The 18,319-nt window shown below is 41.0% G+C and overlaps 1 protein-coding gene across 1 annotated transcript in view; it reads left to right on the plus strand.

The window, feature by feature from the left end:
* The window catches only part of Brip1 (BRCA1 interacting helicase 1), a 145,613-nt gene that overhangs the window by 120,455 nt on the left and 6,839 nt on the right, over positions 1-18,319 (plus strand). Inside the window, exons 17-19 of the mRNA XM_052758486.1 lie at positions 2,406-2,518; positions 8,330-8,412; positions 16,468-16,794. Coding sequence (XP_052614446.1) covers positions 2,406-2,518; positions 8,330-8,412; positions 16,468-16,794 — 523 coding nt within the window. The remainder of the gene's footprint in view (positions 1-2,405; positions 2,519-8,329; positions 8,413-16,467; positions 16,795-18,319) is intronic.

The following is an 18,319-nucleotide window of genomic DNA, read 5'->3' on the forward strand; positions in this document are numbered from 1 at the left end:
GAATTGAATGCCCTCTTATGGCCTCCAAGGATACTGCAAACAATCATACACAGAAAATTAAAAAAAAAAAAAATGGAAAAAACTTAGAGATGGAAACACTAGGAAGAAATTTTTTCTTCGTAATTTTTTATTGATTCTTTGTTAATTTCACATCATGCACTCCAATCCCACTCATTTCCCAGTCCTTCTGTATCTGCCCTCCACCCTTGTAACCTCCCCCAAAAGAAAATAAAAAATAAAACAAAACAAAAATCTTGCCGCGGAAGCCACAGTGTGTCACACAGTCTATCCTTTTGTCCAAATAGCTTTACTTACAAATGTTCATTATAACAAGACGGACTGGTTCAAAGCCTCTTTCTTTTGCTATACCATTGACACTGGACCCTCACCAAAACTCTTCTCAGATGTCCTGCTGTTGCCCTGAGTCATGGTGCTTCTGCAGCTTTGGATTTTCAGGACCAGTCCCTTCATGCGCTCCAGCAGCTCATAGGTGGGATAGACTTGGGCCAACTCAAAACCTTGGATGTGGGCTTGGGTGGTAGCTGAGTTGGTTAGCCAGCTGGCCCTCCCACAGCCGTGCCCCAAGGCCAGCTCTCTCACGATGCTCAGGAGAGGGGTGGGGCCAGCTCTCCCACACAGCCCTGCTGAGGGGCGGGGCCAGCTCAGCGAGGCACTTGGACATCAACATGTCCTTAAATGGTAACCAAGACCACAGATGTGCATGTTGTCTCTGGTGATAACACGGGCCAGGGATATTGACACAGACCCCGCCTGGCTGTGGTAGGGCCACGGACCCAGACATGGCCCTTGGGCCGTCATGGCCTCAGGTGGCAGCGCAGACCTCTCATCACCGGCACATCTCTAGTTCCGCCTCTTAGTGTACAAACTACTCTGCTTCTCTTTCTCTCCCATCTCCATCACATGCTTGCTCATTGTAATGGCAAGGCCTGTGGCCTCTCTAGAAAAAATTTTGATACAAAAAAAAATGGAATTGTAGATGGGATAATAGGAAAAAACAGCAATATGGTAATCTTAAACCTGATTATAACAATAACTTCATTAAATATAAATGAGATAACTTCTATTCAAAAAGCAAGGATCATGATACTGGAAAAAAATGAGATAGATTGTGTGTGTGTGTGTGTGTGTGTGTGTGTGTGTGTGTGTGTGTGTGTGTGTGTGTTAGTCGCTGTTCTATTGATGTGAAGAGACCATGACCTTTTATAAAAGAAACATTTAACTGGGAGCTTGCTTATAGTTTCAGAGGCTTAGTCCATTATCATGGCAGGGAACATGGCAGCAGGCAGCCATGATATGGGAGAAGTAGCTGAGAGTTGCATCCTGATCCATAACCTGGCAGAGACTGGGTCTGGTACAGGCTTTTGAAACCTCAAAGCCCATCCCCAGTGATATAGTTCCTCCAACAAGGCCACACCTCCTAATTCTTCTAAACCTTTCAAACAGTTCCACTCCCTGGTGAGGAAACATTTAAATATATGAGCCCATGGGGGCTATTCTCATTCAAACCACACACACACACACACACACACACACACACACACACACACACTGCCTTTATAAATAAATGGAATATGTATGTGTTTCATTTATGTACTTTAATATGGATGAATTCCCAAAGTAATATGTTGTAGCACGAATCCTAATTGGTCTTAATAATAAAAACCTGGAGCCAGATGTCAGGGTGAAAGCTGAAAGATCAGAGAAGCAGAGCAGCCAGCCACTAGTTCTTACCTCTATGAAATCCTCATCTTGAAAGAGAGAAAGCTCCTGTCTCCTCCCACCTTATATTCCTCACTCCGCCCAGCCATATCACTTCCTGTCTCAACCTCCCGAGTGCTGGGGTTAAAGGTGTGTGCTACCACTGCCTGGCCTCTATGGCTAACTAGTGGCTAGCTCTGCCCTCTGATCTTCAGGCAAGCTTTATTTGTTAGAGCATACACAGAGTATCACCACAATATACTATGTAGTCAGTATAGACACAAATGAGTACAGAATGCCTAATAACATTTACTTGAAATTTCAGAAAAGGCAAAAACAAGCAAGTCTGTGGCTGCCACAGCCAGGAGTTTAAGAAGGCAATCAGCTGAAAAGATATCAGTGTTGAAATGATCTATATTATAATTACCTGATAGTTACAGACTGTACATTTCCTAGAACTTATGTTATACACTGAGAATGTGTGAATTTTATTGTGTGGAAATGTTCTCACACAAATAATTATATACCTGAGAGCATTGAGAAAATGTAAGAATGAATGAACTGAAAAAACTCAGAACTGAAAAACAAAATACTCTAAATAAAATTTAAAATGTTAGATATTCATATGATGTTTAAAATAAGCTTTACTTATCCACTACATTTTTTTTTAATGTTTAAATTATTAGGTTGAACTAAAACGACAGTACAATGACCACCATTCAAAGTTGAGAGGCCTTTTGCCTGGCCGTCAGTGGTATGAAATTCAAGCATACAGAGCCTTAAATCAGGCTCTCGGCAGGTGAGTGAAGTAAAATCGATTACAGTGGTACTGTCTGGGGTGGTGTCTGTGCCCAAGAAGAAAAAGTAACGTTTGCTACTTTTAAAAATCAATGTGGAAAGCTGGACGGTGGTGATCCACAGCTTTAATCCCAGCACTCAGGAGGCAGAAGCAGGTGGATCTCTGTGAGTTCAAGGTCTACAGAGTGAGTTCCAGGACAGCCAAGGCTACACAGAGAAACTCTGTCTCAGGGAGAATTAAAAAAAAAAAATCAATGTGGTAAGATTTCGTTTAGTTTGAACTCTAGGAAAGTATGTTTTTCATGGACGTCAGAAGTGGGAGTTGAGAACTGTGGTGGCAAGCTCTTTACCAATTGAGTCATTCTCATTCCCAGCCTCTGGGGTCACTTTTTAAGTTATCGTCTCAAAAATAATTTTTTTAATTTTTAATTTAGATTTTTTGTTGTTCTCTTCAAACCAATTACATTGTTATGCTGCTGCTGTCTTGCTGGCTTTCCTGTCTGGCATGCTGTTTTCCTTGGCACCCAACTGCACTGCATGTTTTCTCTTTTCTTTTTGGTTTTTCGAGACAGGGTTTCTCTGTGTAGCTTTGCGCCTTTCCTGGATCTCACTCTGTAGATCAGGCTGGCCTTGAACTAACAGAGATCCGTCTGGCTCTGCCTCCCGAGTGTTGGGATTAAAGGCGTGTGCCACCACCACCCGGCTCACTGCATGGTTTTTCTTGAAGCATTTTGTTTTCTCTTCCTGATGGCTGATTATAGTTTCTAGGAAAGCTTGAATATATATTTTTAAATTCTTGACTTTTACTTGTTATGCTAATTTTTATAAAATTAAAGTATTCTTACCTCCATTGATTTTTTTAATATTAATATAACACCTTGAACTTCAAGAAATCTTGTGAAGTATGAATTCCACTTGCATTCTTTATGATTTATAAACTCTACATATTAGCATGTTTGATTTGTCGGTTGATAACACCTAATAGCAATGCAAGTTGGAACCTCATAATTTAATTTTCCTGTTTTGTTTTCAGACTGGTTAATCTGGCTGAGGTCAGATGGTTATTAATTGGCCCTTCACATTGTAGCCCCACCTACACTTTTAAAACCACAGAATTGCTTTTTCATGTATATTCCCTACCTCTGTCCACTAACATTTTCACCATGAAACCTACCATATTCTGGCATGCCTTTCTGCCTTGGCACATAAGCTTCCATGCTCTTCAATTGCATAGTAATAGTTACAGCCTGGTTGAAGTCATGTCCTATGTGAATGCCTTCTATTTCTTCACCTAGACCTCTTTCTACCCCAGTAAACCCAGGAGATTATGTTCATTATCTCTATTGTAGCATATATTTTATCATCAGGTAATAGCTTGTGTATGTATTTGTGTCCCTTCCCAGCACATGTATATATACACTTGCATTCTCAGCACCCTCCTATGTCTCGGCTTGGCATGGATGCTTCAGAATTGCTTGGCAAATAGTGGAAAATGTAAGGTTTGCTGCTTTGCCGCATTCTACATTGCCAGCCAACTTCTAGAGCTTCAAAACGTGTTTTTCCAAAGTACCACTAAAGTCATACATTTGGAATATTCACACACAATACTGTGCCTTTGGTATGTTAATTGTATTGTCGTTTATTGATTTTCAGGGACACTATCAGCAAAGTGTAGGCAGAGTTTTCCTGTCCTGTCAGCACTCCCAGATAACCACTTAGAAGCATAATATTAATTGTAAATGCTCAGCCAATAGCTCAGGCTAGCTAACTCTTAATGTTTAAATTAACCCATATTTCTTATCTACCCTCTGCCATGTGGCTCATGGCCTGCTACCTCATTTTCTACAAGTCCTGCCTCCTCTGTATCTGCTGGCGTCTCCTCTGACTCCACCCTTCTTAATCCCAGCATCCTTGGTTTGGTTGTCCCACCTATACTTCCTGCCTGGCTACCAGCCAGTCAGCTTTTTATTAAACCAATTCAAGTGACATACCTTTACAGTGTACAAAAGGGTTGTTCCAAAGCATTTCCCTCTTTTTGCCCAATTAAAAGGAAGGTTTTAATTTTAACATAGTAAAATTATATATAACAAAAACAGTTATTAAGTAAGAATTACAATTACTATATCTAGCTCATTTGTATTTGTCAAAATTAGAGAAAGTATTCTATTATCTATTTTACCTTTATGATTCTAAAGTTTTATACCTAATTTACCTTTTATCATAACTAAGGAAAACTTTAACCATGACCTAGTCTCAACTCTGTCAAATACCCCAGAAGAATGAAATGTTACCTAATGACAGGGACATCTGGCTGCCTGAACAGTCACCATAAGTTCTTCTGTAATGTTGGGGCATCCGTCTTTGGCCTATAGACCTAGTATATCTGACAGACTTTTCTGAGAAGCAGGAAATTTTGAACGGCTGTCCTACCTTGTCTTGGCAAAGTCTAGCAGTCACTTTTTTGTGTGTCCTGCTGGTCCAGTTTGGACAGTATATAGTCAGCAATTGAGGCAAGGGCAGTTTTTTGCCCAAATGGCTAGCTTTTGCCATAAGGAAGGCAAACTTCATATGGAGTTTCTTTGTTGCCCATTGTCTCCTCTGAAGTAAATTGGTGCTGCCAGGAGTAGAGTGTCTTGCTGTCATGAAAAGCCTTAGATTATTAAACATATTAAATGCCATATTCTGTAGGTCTTTGAAGTGTTTGAAGACCATCTGTCGATCTAAATATATCTAAACATAGCTAATATGACTATAAGTTTGACTATTATAGATAACTATTAATTTGTATTTCTTAATTATACATTCTATTTTTAAAAGGGTTACATAAGCACAATACCCCAAACAAGAGTAGAAACATACATATAGTATAGCAAAAATAACTTTAAATTTGTATCAATAAACCATACTCCATTCCAATGTAAAATATTTAATACTAGTAGTTGCTTTTTTAATTTAAAAGTAGATTCAGTAGTCTACATTTTTATCCTATCATTTCTATATTCCCCCCCACACACACTTTTTATTTTCAGAAAGAGATCTGTGAATCTAATCTCTCTTGTTCAGCTTTTTTTCTGACTATGACCAGCAACAACTTGTAACCAACCCCCCTTAAATGATAATAAATATCCATAACCTATCTTTCGGGATGTGGGTATAGTTATCTAGACTATTTCCTGTTGTTTGGGGGCACTGATAATCTTTGGGGGAACCTTGAGAAAATCAGGATAATTGTTAGGTCTTGACTGGAATAGTTTGTGAGACTGGACCATCTCAGCAAGCATCCTTGAAACTGTTTTAGATGTTGGACCGTCTAGGCCATCTGTTTTCATTAGTGTCTGGTCCCCTTGCTCTGAAAATACATAAAATTTTAAAGGTAATTATATACATATCTGCATTAATACAAGTATAGACAGTGCATTGTACACAAGTTAGCCAAAGATGATATTTTTGTTAAGTGTTTGAACAGGTAAAATATACATCACATGTCTTGTAGCTTTTCTAGGATTGTTTCTTTATGTCTGTAGTCAGGATTTCAGGGGGTCTTCCTCAATCAAACCTGATTTTCTTTAACCTGGAATGAATCCACAGCCTCTCATTTCCTGTGGAAATAAAAGCATAATCTCTTCTCCAAAGTAACACATCTTTTGATTTCCATTTTGAAGTCAAGACATTTTAAAAATATACGGGTTGATTTAAGCCAACAGTTTTATAATCCAGTGTCTCTTAGGAGATGTCACTCCTTCCTCAGCAGTCAAAAAACTCAAAGTCAACACAATACATACAGGATTCAAACTCTCTCTGTATTTTCCATCTTTATGTGGTTTATTATATTTTTTATTACTCTATTCCTTTTTTTAAGGACTTTCTCTACCCTTTTCTCTCCCAAGCCTATGTGTATTTTTAAACACAGTGCAACCCATTCAGAGTTATTTTTTTGTTTTTTGTTTTGTTTGAATCTGTCTTTACTGTGTATCTGTAATCTTTTTCTGATTGCATGAGCCTTTAACTGCTAAGCAGTGTGGCTAGGACCCCTGCCTCTGTTTTGCTGGCTGGCTCCCTCCTGTAGCTAACTGCCAGGAGATTCTTTTGTGTACTGGACTGCAGCTAACTAGCATGAGAGGCTACAGGAACCTGTCATGCTACTTATCTCATGGTACACTGGCAGCTCAAGTCCACAGGCAGCAGCCAGGAGATGCATCCCTGTACTGTGGCCTGGCATGAGAGACACAAGACTAGGAAGCTGCTCTTGGCTCTGATTCTGTTTGTCTAGAACCCTTTTTCAAGCTCTTTTTCCAAGCTCTCTCAGGTTTTATGTGGATGTAGTTGCTGAACATTTGGGTGCCATTTGTTGGTGGAAGTTTCTGTCCTGCCAGCAGCTGAGGCTTTTTTGTTTTTTGTTTTTTTGTTTTTCGAGACAGAGTTTCTCTGTGTAACAGCCCTGTCTGTCCTGGAACTCACTCTGTAGACCAGGCTGGCCTCAAACTCATGGAGACCCACCTGCTTCTGCCTCCCAAGTGCTGGGATTAAAGGCCTGCACCACCACCAGCTTATATTAATTGTAAATGCTCAGCCAGTAGCTTAGGCTTGTTACTAACTAGCTTTTACAACAAAGAACATAGTTTTTAATGATAATTAAGTTTTTAATGAAAAAGTAACAATCAACTGAATGTTTTGTATCATGAGTGCTAATTGATATAAAGGTGTTTATAAATTGAAACACTCTTATGAGAGACACATGCAGAAAACTGAAGTAAACAGAAACTAATCAGTTGTTTTAATGTCTTGCATTCACATAGGGGAGGGGTGTGGAGTATATGCCCATGTAGAGGCCAAAAGTTGACATTAGTTGTCTTCCTCTGTCAGTATCCACTATGTCTTTTGGATGGGCTCGCTCTCTGAATGTGGAGCTTACCGTTAGCTAGACAGATGAGCCAGAGAACTTCAGGATCTTCCTGGCTCTACCCCGCAGCACTGGGGTTGCAGGAGTGTGCTACCACCCTGGCTTTTATGTCAGTTCTGGGGATCTGAACTCAGGTCCTCATGCTTGCCCCATAAGCTCTTTACCAACTGGGTTACTTCTCCAACCCCTCATTGTCATCTTTTTTAAAGACTACATGGGCATTATAATTATCTGGAGTAGTAAAGTCGGTGAAATATAATAACAGCCTTCAGAAATACACCAGATGGTTTTACAGCTAAGTCACAAGTAAGAGTTTCTCACCGTCAGCTTCACTTGAAGTATAATATCATTTCTCAAGTGAGCATGATTCATTTGAGCAAGGCAGTAAAAACAATGGAAAAGATGAAACCTTTTTCTCTTTAATGTTTTATTAATTTAAATACCTCTCTACCAAAATCCACTTTAAACACAAAGTGAACCCCAAATAGATTTCCCTGACTTCCTATTGTTTTTCAGCACCCTTCTATAATAATGACAGTATATAACTTCTTCCTGTTCTGCCGTATGTTATATGATCTGTTGTCCTGGAACCTGTAGCTTACTTTAAAATAATGTCAAAGAAGAATGTCATATGAAATTAAAATTTTTAAACTGTAAAAGTTGAACATTTATTATCTTCATTCCCTCAAAATCCCATCTCAGTGAAGGAGTAAAAATGCCAAACTCCAGAGTGAGCAGACAGAGATATCATCACATTTTTAATACTGAAAATCAGTTGAGCAACTAAATGACTTAACAGACTGAATTGATTACAGTAATACATAGCTGAACACCATTTTCATAACTATCCCTTTGGAAATCTGGCTCTATTTTCAATGTTTTATACACATTTTATTTTCCCCTTTTTTGTAGGTGTATTCGACACAAAAATGATTGGGGAGCTCTTATTCTAGTGGATGATCGTTTTAATAGCAACCCAAACCGCTACATATCGGGTAAGATTCTCAGTTTAGAGTAAAAATTACTAATAGGCTTTGTTTTTCCTTAGTGGTTAAAAAAAAAAGCCACATGAGATCTGCCTCTTTGTATAGTATTTTATATAACTGTGTGTAATGTAATACTAACTGTAAACGATACTGCACATTAGATCTGTAGAACCTGTCATCTTAATACCTGAAACTTTACACTGATTGGCCATCAGTACCCCATTTTGTCCTTCCCCATACAGTGGCAACTGCCCTTTCCCCGTTGAGTTCAGTGACTTAGATGATGCATGTAAAGTTGAGTCTTGCAGTATGTGTCCCTCTGTGACTGTCGTGTTTCACTTAGTATACTATCCTCAAGGTTCATCCTTGTTGAAGTACCCAACAGGATTTCCTCATTGTCTACGGCTGAAGAATACAGTGCGTGCAGGGCGTATTTCTCTGTTCATCTCTAAGTGGGCATTTAGGTTGTTTCTACTTGTTGGATCCCGGGGACTACAGTGAACATGGGTGGTTAGACACTTTATCGTATTTAAGAATAAAGTCACTGGATCGTATGTAAGTTCTAGACCAGCAGATATTTATGAAGATCAGTATTTTGGAGATTTCTCCTTATTTTTTTCTTCTATGACTTGTACACAAAAGTTGGAAACCTGGAGCACAGGGCAAAGCTGCAGGCAGCTCAACAGACTGGAGAATGTCTTTTCCAGGCGGCTCAGCTGGTCTGAACCTCTTCTGAGCATTGGCTGGAATCTGCCTCCTCAGGCAGCTCAGCTAAACTCTGCCTCTTCCAGGCAGCTTGGCTGCTCTGAGTACTTTTCAGCAGTTCTTACTGCTTATGTGTACTTAAGGAAGGAGGAAGCTTGTCTCTCTGGTCAGTTTCAGGAACTTCCAGGAGCCTTTGAGTTGTTGCTTCTGGAGCGGATGGAGTGTTTCACCTCCTTTAGAACAGTGCTTCTCAACTGTAGTCAGACTTTCTTTGGTCCGCCAGCTCCCAAATAATGACAAAGAGACTTCTCATTAAATATGAAAGCTTAGCCTTAGCTTAGGCTTGTTCCCAACTAGCTCTTAAAACTTAAATTAACCCATTTATATTAATCTACGTGCTGCCACATGGCACATTACCTCCCCTCAGTACAGACAACTTCCTTGGCATCCTGCTGGCAAATCTCCCTCCTCTCAGAGTCTCCCCCCACCCCACCCCACTTCCTCTCTCTCTCTCCTGAAATCCTGCCTATCCTCTTCTGCCTAGTTATTGGCCATTCAGCTCTTTATTCGCCAATCAGAAGGTGCCTTAGGCAGGTGAGGAAGGATGAACACATCTTCACACAGTGTGATCAAATATCCCACAACACTCAACCTTCCTAATGTTTCAACCCTTAAATATAGTTTCTCATATTTTATTTTCATTTTTTATTTTTATTTATTTATTTATTCATTGGGGGCGGGGTTTCAAGACAGGGTTTCTCTGTGTAGTTTTGGTCTCTGTCCTGGCTCTTGCTCTGTAGACCAGGCTGGTCTCGAACTCACAGAGATCCGCCTGGCTCTGCCTCCCAAGTGCTGAGATTAAAGGCGGGCACTACCACCACCACCCGGCACAGTTTCTCATATTGTGACCTCCAACCATAAAATTATTTTTATTGCTACTTCATAACTGTAATTTTGCTATTATTATGAATCACAATGTAAACATCTGCGTTTTCCAATGCTCTTAGATGACCCTATGAAAGGGTCATTTGACCCCCACAAAGGGGTTGCGACCACAGGCTGAGAACCACTGCTTTAGAGAACTGTATCTTGGTGAGCTTCCCTCCAAGACGGAAGGTCTTATCGCGGAGGAAATTGCTACACAGCACTTACCACTTTACTAAACATCTGCTTGTGTGTGTGTGTATGTGTGTGTGTGTACAGTGTGTGGGGGATGCATTCGTGTGTGAATGTGGCACACACATGACATGGTGTACGAGTATGTAGAGGTTAGAGTCCACCCTCGGATAGGTGTCCTCAGCTTTTACCTTGTGTGAAACAAGGTCTCTGTTGTTATCCCCCTGCGTCTGCCAGGTTAGGGAGCAAGGGCTTCGCGGGATTCTCTCTCTGCCTCCCGTTATCCCTGGGGAGCACTGGGACGACTCATCATGCTTTTCCTGGATCCCGGGGATTCAAACTCTGTTCCGCACTGTTGCGTGGCAAGTGCTTTACCCACTGAGCCGTCTCCCAACAGAAACAGTGACTTTCCTGTCACCAACATTTGTGTTCAAGTCATAAACTAGCCTCTTAAAGTTATGTTTCTACCTACATATTTTATACTGATTATTATCTTGTAGACTTTTATTTTTTAGATTCTGTGCCAAAATTAAAAGTGATTTGTGCTTGGATGTAGCTCAGCGGTCAAGTACTTCCCTTTTCCCTGACAGGGGTCCTGGGTTCAATCCTCAGCACTGGAAAAGGGGGAAGGATGTCATTACTGTTCTGAAATATTTGGTAGCTGTCTGTCCAGTTGCCTTTGTTGGCAAGCTGCACTTTGATGGGCTACTGTGTTCCTTTCACCGTTTCTTACAAAGCAGACCCAGTGGTCAGGAACTCCCTCCCTCCGCCTTTGTTAATCTGAGAAAGGCTATCGCACCTGCGTTGTGATGGACAGTTTAGCCAGATGTAGCATTCCTAGTTAGTAGTGTGGGGCTTTTCTTTTCAGCGCTTTGAACCTATCACCTCATCCCCTTGAAGCCTGTGAGATTTCTCCTGAGAAATCCATCGGCAGTCTTTGGAAGTCTACTTGCATGTGATGGATTGCTTTTGTCTTGCTGCTTTTATTTTCTTTTGCTCTGGTCTTAGACAACTGGATTATAATCTGTCTTTTGTTTTATTTTAATTTATTGCTTTTTTAAGAGAGAGCCTTGTCTCCTTGGCTTTCCAAATACTGGGATTACAAGCATGAAGCCATTTTGCATCACTAAACTTTTTGTTTCGTTTTTGTTGTTTTGAGACAAGGTCCTCTGCAGCCCTGACTGGCCTAGAACTCCCTATGTAGACCAGGCTGGCCTCAAATTCACAGAGATCCACTCACCCACCTCTGCATCCAGAGTGCTCTAATTAAAGGCATGCACTTGTCTTTGTTTTGTGTTTTTTGAGGGCTTCATGAAGCTTAGACTGGCTTTAAACTTGTTATGTAGCCGAGGTCAGTCTCAGATTCCTGACTCCTTCCACTTTTCTGTAAAGAAGCCTCCTAACTCTTTCGCCTTTTCTAGGAGTCCTGAAACACACTGTCCTGCTTAATGGGTCTCCCATAATTCCGCTGGGCTTGCTTCACTTTTTTTTTTTTCATTTTTGCTCCTCTGTGTAATTTCAGATCATCTGAGGTTTTTCCTCTGCTTGATCAGATCTACAGTTGAGCCCCTCTAGTGAGTGAACGTTTCAGCTCCAGAATTTGGTTCTTTTTGTTTTTCGTTCTTTATCTCTTTGGTGATTAACGCTCATACTCTCTCTTGTTCCCCTCCCCTCTCTCCTGCTCTCACGTGTTCCGAAGTTAGCTTGCTCCTGTGATGGAGCTGTGTCCCATGTGTCTTTGTGATGTTGTATTGGTCTCTACACACATCTGATGAAAGTCACCTCTCAGAAGTTTCTGCTTCAGCAACTTCACACGGACAGACCTCACTCCTCAGCCTGCTGGGCAGCTGGTAGCCCTGATCTTCTGTATGGCTCTGGTCTCTGCATTCCCTGTGTGGGGACCTAACTAGAGGGCTTTGCCAGTTTCTCTCTTGGCCCTCTTTTTCTCCCTAGATATCAGAACCTGTTGTGCCTTCTTGTCTGTCTCTTGTGCTGTGAGGTCTCTTAAGCAGCAGCATGCTGCCATCCAGCTCTGGAGAATTTGCCATATAATGTGAGTGCTCCCTTACCACTGGGACAATCCAGTCCTAGGCGTTCATTGAAAAGCTGACATCCATTCCACACCAGTCTTCTCTTTCCTGAAGTGCTGCTGAGCTGGAGCAGCCTCTGTGTCCTGTAACGTAGTTCTGGAGCAGCCGCCGCCGCCCGCTGCCAGCGCTTCCAGACAGAGAGGGCAGAAGCAAACTTCAGGACTTGGGCCTGCCCTCCAGTCTTCCTTCCAGGAACTTCACTCCTAGTCCTGTGGCTCCGGTCTGAGAGGAGGACTGTGTGAGAAGGTTCCACACATTTGCCTGCCTGCTTTGAGACAATTGGTTTTGCTCTAGCCTGGGTTCCAGAACTTTTTAACTTCTCTCTGGATTTCTCATAAAGGGGTTTGGTCCGTGAATTATTGGATCCATGTTTCTAAAGGAGGAACGTGGGATCTGGGGTTTCCTGTTCTGCCATCATAAATTTTTTATATTTTATGGCTCCTATTTTTATTACCCTGTGTGTGTGTGTGTGTGTGTGTGTGTGTGTGTGTGTGTGTGTGTGTACACACATGGGGATACAAATGCATGTGTGTGCGTGTACATGGATGTCAACCTCAGGTGTGGTTCCTCAGGAGCCGTCAGCTTGTTTTCTGAAACAGGATCTCACTGGCCTGGGCTCACTGCTTAGGCTCGGCTGGCTGGCCACAAGGCCCAGGGGTCTGCCTGTTCAGTGCTGGGGTTACACGGGTGCACCACCACTCCCAGCTTTTTTATGTGAGTTCTGGGGACCAAATTCTACTCAAGTCTCCGTATCCATCAAGAAGCACCATATTGACTGAGTCATCTCTCCAGACCTCTGTAGCTTCATTTGTAAAAATGAAGAATTAGAATGCAAATTCGAATCAGGAGATCAAACTAACTGGAAAGCTAGTCTTTGAATTCTCATGTGTTTGTAAAAATTCTTTATGGATGAGAAAATTTTTAGTCATCAACTATTAAGTCAATTATTACTTTTCAATTTTATAGACTATGGCACATAATTTAATAATGTAGCAGTATTTTGTTTACCATTGTCAAAGAAAAGGTTCTTTCTCTTATTTTTCAAAAAATACTAAGTTTTTTCACTTATGTAAGTACATCTCTTTTGGCTGCTTGATTAATTTATTTTCAAGTTTGCTATTGTATTTATTTGCTTGTTTCTTTAAATATGTTTCTGTTCTTCTGAGTTTTATTTAAAGGGCTAGGGAGAGGGCTCAGTTGGGAAGTGTTTGTTATGTAAACATTAGGACCAGAGGTCATATCTCCAGCACCCACGTAAAAGTCAGGTGCAGGGGAGCACTTCTGTAACTCCTGTGCCACAGGGAAGGGAGGCAGGCAGCTTGCTGGAGCTTGCTGGACAGGGGGTAGAGCCAAACAGACAAGCTTCTAGTTCAGGGAGAGATCCTGTCTCAAAAAATAAGGTGGAGAATAACTGAGGAAATGCCTAACTTCAGTCTCCAGCATCCACTCACAGGCATACGTGCAGGTGTGCACACACATGTACAATATACATACACACAAAATAAAGTTCATGTTAGTCAAAGCAAGTATTTTCTAAAAGGAAGTAAAGTGCCAGTGGGCAGGAAGGTAAGTAGATGGTCATTTAACAGGTATTATCTGCCTGTGGTTTTCATCCAGCAGTGACAGTCCATTCAGTCAATACCAGAAACGCGCTTGCTGTCAAGATTTAAAGCAGAGTATGTTGCTCTTAGAGTTTTTCCCCTACTTTTTTTTTTTTTGGTCTATACAACGCAGCACCTCAGATCAAGCCGTATCTAAAAGCGAAAATACTAAGTACTCGTGTTTAGTCAGCAGGTGGAGCTCAGACCCTAAGTACTGGTGTTTAGTCAGCAGGTGGAGCTCAGACCCTAAGTACTCGTGTTTAGTCAGCAGGTGGAGCGCAGACCCTGCTGAGTGGTCAAAGGTCGGCAATGATGTCTTGTGCTAAAAAGACTTTCTTTGATTATAAAAAAACCCAAAATGAAGAAATGATAGTACTAAAAGTTTTCAGTTTTAGAGAATTTACATTTTCATTTGACACAATCATTTTTTCAAAATAAAGTTAATGTTAGTGCTTTTCTTAAAAAAGATAAAAACTCAAGTTTTTATTTCATCGCTCAGATTTATTAATATGTTAGGATCAAATATTTCCAAGTTTCTGGAATATTTTAATTTCATTTTCAGGCATTTGTAAATTATGAAGTGTTTCCTTACTTTGGTAATACTAACATGATGCATAAATTTATTTTAATGGCAATTTTTTGTTTAAATTCTATTTTCACACATAGATAACTCAGAAAAATTCCATTTTAAGAAAACTAGCCGGGCGGTGGTGGCGCACGCCTTTAATCCCAGCACTCGGGAGGCAGAGCCAGGCGGATCTCTGTGAGTTCGAGGCCAGCCTGGTCTCCAAAGCGAGTTCCAGGAAAGGCACAAAGCTACACAGAGAAACCTTGTCTCAAAAAACAAAAAAACAAAAAAAAAAAAAAAAAAGAAAAGAAAACTAAAGAAATATACTTGAAATTACAGTGTAATAATTTAGGTTTCATGAAGCCCTATTTCATCTTCTTTAAACATAATGCCATGGTGACTTTTTAAGCTCTTTACTGCAGGGCTGGGGAGATGGCTCAGTGGGTAAAAGGCTTACTGTTAAAGCATGAGGACCTGAGTGCAGGTTCTCAGCACAGCAGCTGCGGTTGCATGCATTTGCAATACCAGAATTGCAGGGAAAGAGATAAGCAGATCTTGGGGACTTGCTTGGCCAACCAGTGTAGCCAAAATTGTGAGCTCTAGGTTCAGTGAGGAGAGACCTTGTCTCAAAAAACAAGGTGGAGAATAATACAGGAAGACACTCAGCATCAGCCTCCAACCTTCATGAGCTCACAAGCCACACACACACAACTCGAGCACACACACACACATACACAAATAAATGAACAATTTTTTTTTTGTTTGTTTTTTTTTCGAGACAGGGTTTCTCTGTGTAGCTTTGCTCCTTTCCTGGGACTCACTTGGTAGTCCAGGCTGGCCTCGAACTCACAGAGATCCGCCTGGCTCTGCCTCCCGAGTGCTGGGATTAAAGGCATGCGCCACCACCGCCCGGCACAATTTTTTAAAACTTAATTATTCCAAGACAATGACAGTTTTTGCAGCATTATTCAGGGAATTTTTTTTGATAGTTTTATGATAATTTGAGTATTTTTAAAATCTAAATATTTTTTATTTTAGTATAAAACTAACCATACACAAAACACCTTAAGCTCTTAATATGGTTTGTTTTATACAGTTCATATACAATTTTAACATGTCCCTGGTTGAGTCATATCTCTTGTGCTTATTATTGTGTAAATAAATAACAATTTGGATAGATATAATTTTCCCCGGGAAAGCCTTGCAGCTTCTTCCACTCCCAGACTAGTTTAAGGAACTAGTGGAGGAAGGGACAGGAAAGAAAAAAAAACTTTGAGACTGGCATCTTGAGTTTACTTTTGGGAAAGGAGACAAATTTAGATTGTTGGCATGGAAAGGTGCGTTACTCACACCGTCTTACCCTGCATGTACGATGCAGTGTGAGGGAGGGGGCCCTGGTGCACGTGTAGAGGTCAGAGGACAACCTGGTTGAGTCACTTCTCTCCTACCCCCTTCACGTGGGTTCCAGGAGTGGCACTCAGGGCATCAGACTTGCACAGCATTTACACCCGGGACTCGCGTTACTGGCCCAGTTTCTAGACACTTCCAGCTTTGTTACAGTGCTGTGAACACAGTCAGCAGAAGTTGCACTGGAGAGAGGTTTGCTCTTTGCCTGGCTGATGATCAGCGTGTCGGAGATGCTGGCACCGGCGAGGAGCTTCGGCTCCCAGTGTGTCCCGTGATCACAGCAGCAAACAGCCGGTGCTCCGCAGCTCCCTGTGTGGCTAAACTCTGATTGGGTGGATTAGGCACATTGCCTGCATTTTCAACTTTCAGTATTTTGAAACTAATGATGCCTTTTTCATGCCATAATCCCTTCATAGCTCATATACATGCAATATATATGTAATAAAAGTTTGAAAGCCATTCCTTGTATTCAAATGCAAATTAGGTCGCTTCACTAGAAACAGTAAAGTTAATCTTAATGCGTAAATATTTTGGTAACTAAGTAACCAGTTTCTCACTTGGATCCACTGTTTTTTAGGGCTTTCTAAATGGGTGAGGCAGCAGATTCAGCACCACTCAACCTTTGCAAGTGCCCTGGAGTCCTTGACTGAGTTTTCCAAAAGGCACCAGAAAGTTACTAATAGAGCCAAAAAAGACAAAAAGTGTATAAAAGACAAGGAGTCTACTCTGGAAGTGGCCCGTTTGGAGGATAGCACTCTTACAAGTGTGTCAAAAGCAAGTCCTCTGTCGCCAGGAAGTTCTAGGGAAGAAGCGGCAGAAGTGTGTGTCCAGGAGCTGCAGAGTCCAAAAATGGCTGCCCAAAACCCGTCAGTACTGAGTCACGCTGTCTCCAGCAGGAAGAAAAGTATGTTGAAGTCTGCCCTTTTTCAGTTTCATTATATAATAGGAAAATGATAATGACTTGGGTACAGATTAATTGGTTTATAACGTGAAGTGTTGATAAAATAATCCAGTATGTTTGAATGGGGACAGACTTTTGTTAGGATACCAAAGTGTATTTTCTGGTTTTCCATTAGCTTTGCCCCTTAACTAGCATTGTTAAGTGTGAACAAGCCACTTGACCTTTTTATATATAATAGAAAAAGTGAATAACCTGCCTACCTATCTATCCCTCTAAGTTGGATTGTAAAACTCAAATAAGACAATAAACATAGCATTGTAAAATAACTATGTAAGTGGTAGACGTTATTTTAAAGGCTTTATAAAAATTGAGCTGAACTGGGTATCATGGCACATACCTGTAACCCCATAATCCCGACATGCTGGAGGCAGAGGTGAGAGAGCCAGGAATTCTAGGCCAGGACTGGTGAGATGGCTCAGCAGGCAAAGGGGCTTGCTGCCACATGTGACAACCTGCATTTGACCCCTAAAATCCGGAAAGAATGAAGCATTCCTGCAAGCTGCTCCTCTGAGCTCCACATGCATGCCTGGTGTGCATGCCCCCATCGTCATACACACAATAAATAAATGTAAACTTTTAGACAGAAGTCGTATTAAATTGAAAAAAAAAAAAAAAAGAACAAGAACTCAAGGCCAGCCATCCTTAGCTGCAGCAAGCCTCTGTAACTGAAAGGTCCCATTTAGGACCACTCCTTATTTGAATCTGACATGTGAGTCATTTATTCTGAATGATAAAATAATAATAATAATAATAATAATGTTTTAAAGTGTTAGGAATCATGGACTGTATCAGGGATTGAACCCTGGCCCATCCTGCGGGCTTGTTTTATGTTTGAAGTTTAATGCAACTAGGTCATATATTCACTTGCTTACATAATCCCAAAACAACAAAGTTGAGTAATTGTAGTTTTATCCAGAATAGCCTACTTGAACAGTTGAAGCAGACATAATATGGGCAATAAAACCTAAAATATTTGCCATCTGACCTGTAACAAAAAAAAATATTCCAGATTTCGGTGATTGGGTATAATTTTAATTTTAATAATCCATGTAGCTTATCATACCTGTTTTCAAATATTTTGTGCTATGTGCTTTTAAGTAAGTATCAGAGTGACTTCAGGGCTGTTACAGTGGCAATCAGGAAGCCTAGGATCCAGTTCTGGCCTTACATGATGACCAGTTTTATAATATGAGAAATAGCATATATAGCCTTTGAACAGTCAGTGTGCTTACTTTTTAAATAGGAGGGCTAGTCTTTTCCTCGGTCACTACTTGGTGGATTTTTGAGGCAGATTTCTCCTTTTTCTTTCCCCCTACAGTGCAGGAGTCTTGCAGATGCCGGGCCAGCGCTCTGCACTGGCTCCTCAGGCAGCGGCCCGTTCCACTCCATCATTTCCTCTTCCTTTTTATCCTTCCTCTTCTTCTGTACCATTGTGGTCGCCATAGTGTTTATATGATCATTTGCAAAT

The sequence above is a fragment of the Peromyscus californicus genome, unplaced genomic scaffold (assembly GCF_007827085.1).
Source record: "Peromyscus californicus insignis strain IS unplaced genomic scaffold, ASM782708v3 Scaffold_3__1_contigs__length_106647218, whole genome shotgun sequence".
Lineage (NCBI taxonomy): Eukaryota > Metazoa > Chordata > Mammalia > Rodentia > Cricetidae > Peromyscus > Peromyscus californicus.